This window comes from Nothoprocta perdicaria, unplaced genomic scaffold (assembly GCF_003342845.1).
Source record: "Nothoprocta perdicaria isolate Ctin4 unplaced genomic scaffold, notPer1 scaffold_448, whole genome shotgun sequence".
NCBI classification, from domain to species: domain Eukaryota; kingdom Metazoa; phylum Chordata; class Aves; order Tinamiformes; family Tinamidae; genus Nothoprocta; species Nothoprocta perdicaria.
In genome coordinates this window covers 1-9856 of record NW_020455697.1, presented here as the reverse complement: position 1 = coordinate 9856, position 9856 = coordinate 1, and the positions used below count along the sequence as shown (strand labels likewise).

At 44.9% G+C, this 9856-nt stretch overlaps 1 protein-coding gene across 1 annotated transcript in view; it reads right to left on the bottom strand.

Annotated features, from left to right (window-relative positions):
* DMRT1 (doublesex and mab-3 related transcription factor 1) overlaps positions 1-9849 on the bottom strand; it is a 49030-nt gene extending 39181 nt beyond the window's left edge. Inside the window, exons 1-2 of the mRNA XM_026046534.1 lie at positions 9690-9849; positions 6997-7198 (exon numbers count right to left, since the gene is read on the bottom strand). Coding sequence (XP_025902319.1) covers positions 6997-7198; positions 9690-9758 — 271 coding nt within the window. The 5' untranslated portion in view covers positions 9759-9849. The remainder of the gene's footprint in view (positions 1-6996; positions 7199-9689) is intronic.
* Between the last annotated feature and the right edge of the window lie 7 nt (positions 9850-9856).

Below are 9856 nucleotides of genomic sequence, written 5' to 3'. Positions count from 1 at the left end.
AAAGGGAAAGGGAAAGGAAAGGAAAGGAAAGGAAAGGAAAGGAAAGGAAAGGAAAGGAAAGGAAAGGAAAGGAAAGGAAAGGAAAGGAGACTTTGCAGGAAAAAGAAAGGAAAAAGAAAACACAAGAGGGGGGAAATTCCAGCCACAGAACTGCAGTCTAGCATAACAAGCTTCCCAGCTACACTGACAAGCCACCCCAAATCCAGTTAAAGATGAGCATAAATATCATCAATTACTTCAGGAAACTGCTGTAGAGGGTATACCTTCTCCATCTTGAGCATACACTTAATTCAAATTATCTGGTGCAAATATTCAGCAGGCATCCTACAATTTCTCCTAACATGAGGAGGAAATATGACTGAAATTAAAAAAAAAAAAAAAAAAAAAAGGCATTTTTTCAGTCTTTAAGCAAAGAACAAGCGTTCAGAATCTCTGAACACGGCTTGGATCCTGTGAAGATGCAAGGCACATTTTAACATTACACCAGATAACACTGTTCATGTTGAACATCCACCTATTTAAATATGTCAGTCAACAGAATCAGGGCCAACATGTTCTTCAGAAAATCATTAGCACAAAAAACAAGGAATATTTTCAGTTTTCAGTATAACACCTGGGCATGTGATTGCATATATAGATATACAGGTAACCTGAATGCTATCATTAATTTAAGTAAATGAATGAGAAAGAAATTTCCCTACTTTTACCTGGTTATGTATCAGCTACACAATACACTGCTTAGTGTAGAAGAGGAGCAGAAGTTAAATAAACATAACTTAAAAAAAAAATAAAAAAAAAAGGAGGAAGAAATTAAAAAGAGAAATCAGGAAAGAAAATCATAATTCTAGACAGTGATGAAAAGAAGTCCGGACACCTGCAGGCCCAAAGAAGCAAATTGAGAGGCGGAGAAAGAAACTCAGTTTGGATTAAATGTAAAGGGATTTAAGTCATTAACAACAGATCAAAGAGAACATTAGAAGGGAGGGAAGGCCTTTACAAGTGTCTGAGATAGGAGACCTTGGAGGAAATATGACCAGGATAAAATCATTATGGCTCACACTAAAAATAATAAAGGGAGTAGGACGATGGTCAGAATTAGCTGGAGTCTGCGCCTGATTAGAAGCTATGTGATGACAGAAAACCAAAAGGCTTCTAAAATACAAATAAGTAGAAATAGCAAAATTGTATTTTTTTTTTTTACTCAGTATACTTCAATTTGGTGGAAAGACTAATTTACTGGGTGGTAATGTATCATTTTAGACCTACCCGGGGCCTCAGTTGTAGCCAAAAATCACACAAACACAGATAACTCTTGTATGTTTAATGGGAAATCATAATAAAATAATTAGGCATCTAGTCATACTGCAGAGAAGTTCTCTCAAGGTCCTGTGTCTCCCCCCCCAAAAAAAATAGAAGTGCGAAAATTTGTACTTGACATTATTAATCATGACTCTGATGATAAATAGGAGAAAGTACTGAAAAGTACAAGGAAAAAAAAAAAAGATGAACTAGAAGATGCGTTTAAAAATGTTTCTACAAACATTTAAAGAGTGTTTTTACAAAAGAAATCTGCAAAGCTGTATTTTTAGTCCCCAGGTCAGTAAATGATAAACACACTGCAAATGCCATATGGGCCAGCAGAGCGGATAAAGAAATAAGTTTATAAATACAAGGAAAGAAGGCAGTCTTCAAGGTACAAGAAATCACACAAAAAAAAACAAGTAGGAGGGGGAAAAAAATGGGCTCGTGCCAGCGCTGGGTTAAGGAAGTGTGCAGCATTCCCTCACTCCCCACTTATATCTTCTCTAAAAACAACAAGAAAGCCCCACACACTCCGATAAGTCGTAATAACTGTTTCAAGGACAGGGAAAGGAACACGAGGGTAGCTGCAGATAGGACAATAATGTGCCCATGGACAGAGAGCGCTCCGTGCATCTCCGCGTCTCCCGCCCGGGGCCTTATCGGGCCGCCCAACGGTGGCATGAGCGTCCATGGCGCGCGGGACACTCCAGGCCTCACCAGGGAGGCCCGTTGACCCCATCCGTTGCTTCTGAGGCCGTGTAGCCCCATAGACACCCATGGCTGGGGTCATGAAACCCTACGGACACCCCTGGGGTTATGGCTGGTGACGCGGCCTCTGAGGCTCTGCCCAGTTGCTGTCGGGCAACTGAAGGTTCTGGAAAACGCAAAGAAAACGGCAGTTCTCAATGTCTGGGGGGACAGGAGCTCTTCCAAAAGGAGCAAGGAGGGTGGAAACCTCCTCCCGGCCCCCTGAGGGTTTCCATCTCCTCCTCTCCCGCCGTTGGCCACACAAGGAAGGCTGCAGAGAGGACAACAGAAAATCACTGGGAAACGGCCCGGGCACACCAAAGGTTTGGCCAGCTGCTGGTTCCAGAAATGAGGAATCCACTGGAAACACAGGATCAGCGAAGAAGTGCCCTGTAACGCTACGATTTATTTAACACAGCCGGACAGCGTCCACAGGCAATGAATCACACAGGGGACAACACAGCTGCAGGAGACTTCCATCCTCTAGTTCAACCTGTACAGCTTAATATGGAGCTTACCTCCATATTAATCACCCGAGAATGCAATCTAACACACTCTTAAATACCTCTCGTGATTATGCTTCACTTACCCCCTTGTCCTTTTGCAGGTCACTCTGTTGCTAATTGCACTTCTAGTTAGGAGAAAAAGTGTCTACTGTCTAATTTAATTTTGTCTTTTTTAGTTTCAAGCCGTTGCTCCTTGTTATGCTCTCTCTAGCACTGTAAATAATCCCTCCCCCTCCTACATATTATTACCTCTCAAATATTTATAGACTGTTATATCCACCCTTAGTCTCCTTTTCTACAAGCCGTACATCACTTTTGTCACCCTTCCCTCTATCCTTTCAGATTTATCTATGTCCTTTTCATAATGAGATGCTCAAATTTCTTTTGCAGTGTTCCCAAGTGTGGCCAAACCAAGGCAGCAGAGAGAGGCAGTGATACCTACCCCCCCAGCATTATTTTTGTTTTTTTTTTTTGCAAGTAAAGCCTTTTTTAAATAACTCTGAGCAAAACCCCAGTGATTTCTGTAGGAACTGACTGTTGCAGAGCCATGGCTGATACACTCCTATGTACAATGCAGGGCTGAATCAAACAGAAACAAAAGGAGACAGTTATGGGAAAGTCTAAGCCTAAACCAAGGACAGACTGTTCACTCCAAATCATTCCCTGAACTTTTACCTAGACCAGTTTCCAAGAGCCGCGTGCAAAGCTCGGAAAGCTGCAATGCAGGCACAAGATCTGCCTCCAGCAACTGCTTCCCAAAACTGCTTCCCAAAATGAAGCCTAAGCTGTGTTTTGGAAATAATGGCAATGACAGACAGGTAAGGATGTCCACAAACTCGTTCCAGCAGCCACCTGCGATCACGGCTCTTTTCCTCTCACTCTAATAGCAACAACATAGAGAAAAACAGATCATTACGGATGGAAAGATATTAGTCAATCAAAAGACAGAAAGAATCAATCAATCAATCAAACAAGACTTTGTTTCACTTTCGTGAGTTAGGATTGCATCCCTAGGCTCATAAACGCTGATCAGTACTGAAGTTAGATTAACGACATGGCAAAATTCAATATGTTCAGTTAAAAAGTATGGACATCACAAAGAGCATCAGAAACCTAGAAAACACGATGTCCTCCAACTATAACAGCTTTTCTTTTTTTAAAAAAAAAAAAAACTTATAACTCATGCAGCCCAAAAACAGAAGCAAGTGTGTGGCATCAATTTTTGAAAATACAATGCAGCATCGCAGGAAAGACCAGTGGAGAACAGAATACCTATTTAGGCATAAACATGATGAGAAGGTAACAAAAAAAAGAAAAAAGAGAAAGCAAAGGAAGGGAAAAAAAGGCAAGGCAGGGTTTCCAAAGAGATCAGGACTCTGAAGACCATCTCTCATTAGCCATCATGTTACCACTGCTGCCTCTATGGTCCCTACTTATTACTAGATAAAACCCCAGCAGTCCCACAAAGTTTCCAAGTGGAGGAAGAACCTACCTAGAGAAATGTAAAAAGCACACTATTTTGTTTCCACCACTCAGAATAAATGTAGCAAAGGGAAACAACAACTGTAAACTTATTACTCATAATTGCTGATAATAATATGTTTGACCTGCCAATCAGTGAGACTATAAAGCTATGTAAACAATGATGCTTTTACGATTATACAAAAAGACATCGAGTAGTGGAGTGCCACATAATACTGAAGTAGAATTTGGTATTAGGAACAGCTAATTAGCTAATTAGGTATTAGCAATTTTGTGTATATTGGATGTTTCTAAATCCGTCCAACATGAGCATGGAGCAGCACAAAGACGAGCACCTCACAGTCATCCCGGCAGCTCTTCCCTCCCCTTTGCCAAATGCTAATGATAAACCTTCATGTGGGATAAGGACAGCATAAAATGGAGGAAACACAAACTGTTGTCTTTTTTTTTTTTTCCTTCATCTTGAACAGCTCTCATTCTAAGGTTCTGTGTGAGCACATTTCTTTTTTTCTTATTTCAGTGATCTCTAAATATTAAAATTGCAGTGATATCAACCTCGGGTGGAACCCAGAGAAGTCTAGGTTTTAAGAAATCTGAACTGAGAACAGCTGAGATGTATGTTTTAAACATCTCACCACAGTCTTTCCTTGCATTTTACCCACTACATAACCTAATCAGAGGCGCTTGCAAAGGCAATAGCTCTGCTATGCCCCAGGATCATGACTATTTCCTGTACTGAACAATAAATGGCCAAAACTTTGAAAACATCTGCAACTTCTCTAGGGAAAGTGCCCAAAAGTGCCCTATAAAATCCGTCCACAAGAGGTTCTGGGCATGTCCTGTGGGTTCTCTTAACCAACCACCCTGATATTCCTCCAAATTCCAAACTGTGGAAGATAAATTCCTCTGAAAGTAAATACAGGTTTCCAAACCCGAAACAAAAGGAAAACTGCTGCCATGAACTGCTAAACTGTGCCAAAAACTGCACAAGCAAATTGCTACTGCCAAAATCTCTGTGGTGCCATAGACAGGCACCACTTTGCCTACCAAACTAGGACGCTGAAACACTGGCAGGATAAAAAAAATTCCTCTGACAGAGTCATCTCCCATGTTCACCGTTCCTCTGTCACCATTCCCCAAATCCTAATTGCAATCCTGCACTGTCCTTCCTCCCACTTCAACTAAAAATATGATCTCTCATTATACTTGTAGCTGAGGAGAAAAGGAAAATAACCAAAAAAAGAAAAAAAAAAAAAAAAAAGCAAGAATCCTGCAAGTGCACAAGTGCACACACCTGAAACAGTCTGATTCTTACGCCTGATACTCAGGTCAACAACTGCACGTCACATCCCACCACACAATTCCTTCACTAACAACAAGCATGGCAGAAAAGCAAGCTACAGAATTTACACACAGATACTTAGGCATTTCTAAGTTTTTTCGGAACAAAAAGGCAGTCTATGCTACACAGGCTGGAAAACTTTAAATTTTTCCAATATTTTCCAAGACTGGAAGAGACTTAAATGCAAAGTTTGCACTTTTACACTTGACAAAGTCACTCTGAAAGCCCACCTGAATGCACTGCAACCAAGCAGTTGCAGACACTGCACATCTGTCGGTGGCATTAAATGCAAACTCATGAGTTCTTACACTAAATTCAACAGACGGACTTAGCGAGCCAGGAGTCCATGCAGTGAGTGCAGTCACTTCCAAGCCAACCATGGACTGCTGCTGTTATTCAGGCGCTTAACAACAAAATTAAGAACACAATTTCATATTCTTTCCCAGATTTGTTCACTTCTGCTAAACAAGGCTGACCTTGACTTCATTCCTGGTTGGAATCAAATCTTCCTTCTAGAGATGAAGCTGTGTTATTTTCACTGGTGCCACCTATTACATTTTGTAAAATGCTTAAGAAAAAACGTTTTGTGTTTCTAACATAGAAATAGCCTCTGTAAGAACAATGACTACAAATCTTTTACAATTTTTTAAAATAAAAACTTCTAAGCCATTCAGACTTTAAAAATTACCAGTTTTCATATTTTCAAGTCTTTCTTTATTCAAGCACAATATTGCCTTCAACTTGTTTGCTGAACGCTAGTCTTTAAAAGGCATTCACTAATTCAATTTAGTAATGTATATCAAAGCAGTGTTAATGAAGTACCTGAACGGACATTTTTAACACATTAAGATCAAAATTAATGAAAATTTAGCTGACTATAAGAAAAAAGAAATTTTGACTGTTTAAGTAAGGATGCTCTTATTCTCCTGAGTTAAACAGGAGGCCTAACTCCTTGTATGCTCTGTATTCTATTAAACATAATAGTTTAACATTTACCTATTCTTTTCCGTGTCTGTAGACAAAGACTGCAGTAATCCAAAAATTAAAGAATTGTGTTGATTCCCATATGACACTAGCTACGACTACAATAATGAAAACAAATATACAAATAAATACCTTTTTTTTTTTTTTATTCAGCAGTTCTCCTAAAAGAAATTCTTGTGCATAGATCTGAAACCACCAATCTACCAGACGAGCCCAGGAATTAGGCTTTAAGGGGCCTAGAAAAGGAGCAATGGTGTTTGGTGGACATGCAGACGCAGTCTTCTTTTGCCCATTTTAGAAGCTTATATTCAGCCAAAACATTTTGCTGTCAGTATTACTAACCTCTGCATAGATTATTATAAATAACAGAGATTTCCCTTGCAATTTGTTTCCCTTGCTTTGCAATTTCTCTGGGTAACACAAACCAAAGATGCCAGTTTTGGGGCTTTTCTGCTGCAAAGCCAACTGTTGTGTGTCTCGGGTGTGTGCAGTATATATAAAAGCACTGCTGAGTGCTCAGCCCCACGTTTTTACCAGTTTTGCACGACATGCACCCCATTCTGCCGCTCTCGGTGCAATGTGGCCGAGGCCGCAGAGCGGAGGGCTCCATGTCCCGCCGTGCCCCTGATGTACCTGAGGCCGTGGTGGCTGTGGTGGCAGCGGTGGCCGCGCTGGTGGCGTGCGGGGGGCTGCCGCCCTCCCACACGAGGCAGGAGCCGCTGCCGCCGCCGCCGCCGCTCTCCTTCTTGACGAAGAGCTCGGTGGCGCTGGGCAGTGGGATGGGGTGGCTGATGCCCAGCTCCTCTTCCTGCGCCTGCTGACGCCTCAGCGCAACCTGTGGGGCAGGAGAAGGGGGCTCAGGGCGCGCTCTGCATGTCCCCGAGCGGGCAAAGCGGCTCCTTCCCAGCCCCAAGCATGCCACGGAATCGCCGGCACCGTGCACGCTTCCCACAAGGAGCCCACACCACCAAGCTGTCCGTGCTGCACAGGCCCCCTCTGCAAGCCCGACTGGCCCCGTGCTGCATGGCAAAACCCTCACCCAGCTGCAAAGAGGCAGGGGAGGCTGCAACCCACCCGCGTGCAGCTCTGCGCTGCGCCACGAGGTGCAGCACGCGCCACGCAACCGGCACGTGCCCTGCGGGGACGTGCAGCCTCTCGAGGCGATTCCCACCTTGCACGGAGTTACTGCCACGGCAGCAAGCTGCAAACTGCTGCAGCAAATGCAGGCAGCGACAGCCTTGCAGCGGCCCAGCAAGGGGCACGTGCATGGAACGCACATGGGCACCCTGCACGTGGCAGCGTCCCTGGTGCAGTGCCGGTGCCACCTGCAAGCAGGAGCTCCCAGGAGGCTCGAAGCACTGCTCTGAAAAGCCACATTAAAAATAAATGAATAAATGAATAAATGAATAAATGAATAAATGAATAAATGAATAAATGAATAAATAGGGAGGGTAATCCACGTGTGTTGGTGTTTTTGAGATTGGCCATTTTTAAGATTTGCCACCTGCAAGCAGGAGCTCCCAGGGGGGCTCCAAGGAGTGCACCGAGAAGCTACATTAAAAATAAATAAATAGATAAATAGATAAATAGATAAATAGATAAATAAGTAAGAAGCAGGGGTGGAGGCTGATCCATGCCTGCTGGTGCTTTTAAGACTGGTCGTTTTTAAGATTCGCCAGCGAGCCACTTGTTTTCCGCGGGATTTGTCGAGTTACGGCAGCACAAAACGGGTCAGCAGGTGGGTCTGCTCTCACCCTTGACTTTTCTTCCCCTCTCCTTGCCCCGAGCCTTCCCGTTAATCCGTCGGGGGAGGGGAGGCGCGCGAGGGCGCGATGCCGCCCGAGCCCATCGGCTGCCTCGCTCCAACTCCTCGCCAAGGAAGGCTGCAGCGCTTGCAGGCGCTGGGAATTCCGCTGCCTTCCCCACTGCCGCGCAGGGCTGCCATTCCCCTGCCTCGTGCATGAAGTTTGCGCTGCGGGGAGCTGCGTGCACGCGTTTGCTCGTGCTGCTGAGCCCCCGTTTGCACCCGTGTGCAATGCTCTTCCACGGAGCTGACGCATGCAAAGGCGAGAATGGCTTTACGACACTTAGAAAATACCTGTCTCCTTAGAAGCGAGCTCGGCTAAAGGCCACCTAAAATCGGGAGAAGTGGACATAGCAATCAAAAACTACCAGTGCAGAACCAGCCGCTAAGCGATAAGTCGATTATTTATTGACTAGTAATCGGGTGCAAAAATAAACTGTGTATTGCTGCTGAAAGGAAAACAAAAAAAAAAAAAGAAGAAAAAAAAAAGTTTTGGTGTCACCGACCGAAAGCCGTGCACGCCTTCCTGCAGAAGTGTTTTCTTGCAGAAACGTGCCTTTCGGGGCTGCAAGCGGGCGTTCGCTCTGCACGCTTTTGCAAAGGAAAACACCCTCCGCAGTCAGCGCACCGCGCTTGCAGTGCTCGTGTTAACGCAGCGCGCCTCGGTGCCGTCTGCGAAACGCCGCGTTCATGAAAAAATACTACAAAAAAAAAATAATAATAATGAATCACACGAGAAAGGGAGTTGCAGAAAGTCCCATGTGAAGCGACCCGCGGGCTGCAATTGCGCCGAGCGGGGCGGCGCGCGGGACAAGCTGTTCCCTGTCCTGGGTAGGGGAATTTGGGGGGCTCGCTCTGTGCGGGGTCGCGGGTTTGGGGTCCCTCTTTGCTGGCTGTGGCCTCGGGCCGGGCCACGCGGCGGTGCCGCCTCGAGGAGAAACGTGCGCGCGGGGCCGGCGCGAGGGAAGGATGCAGGGGGGAAGGGGGGAAAAAGGGAGAAGGGAAAAGCGGGCAGAAGGGAAAGAAGGGGAGAAGGGGAAAGAAGTGTGAAGGAAAGGGGGGGAAGGAGGAAAGAAAAGGAAAAATGAGAGAAGTGAAAAGAAATGAGAAGGAAAAGGAGGAAAAGAAATAGGGAAAAGGAAGTAGAGGGGGACGGAAAAAGGGGGAAAGCAAAAAGGGAAATAAAAAGGAAAAAGTAACGGAAAAAAATCAAAAGAAAAAATAAACTAGAAGAAGTAATGAAAAGGAAAACAGGAAAAGGGAATGAAGTAAGGGGGAAAAAGATGCCAAGAGGGATAAGAAAAAAAGAAAAGAGAAAAAAAGAAGAGAAAAGAAAAGAAGAGAAAAGAAGAGAAAAGGAAAGGAAAGAAAAGAAAAGAAAAGAAAAGAAAAGAAAAGAAAAGAAAAGAAAAGAAAAGAAAAGAAAAGAAAAGAAAAGAAAAGAAAAAGACAGAAAAGCGGCGCGCGGGCCGGGGGCGTCGCGGCGGCGGCGCGCGGGCCGGGGGCGTCGCGGCGCGCTCACCTGCGCGGCCATGACGCGCTGCCGCTCCGCGATGAGGTTGCACTTCTTGCACTGGCAGTCGCGCCACATGCAGAAGCGCTTGTGGCCCTTGAGCGGCGACGAGTAGCCGTGGTTGCGGCAGCGCGCGCACTTGGGCAGCCGCGGCGACTTCTTGCCCGCGCCGCCGC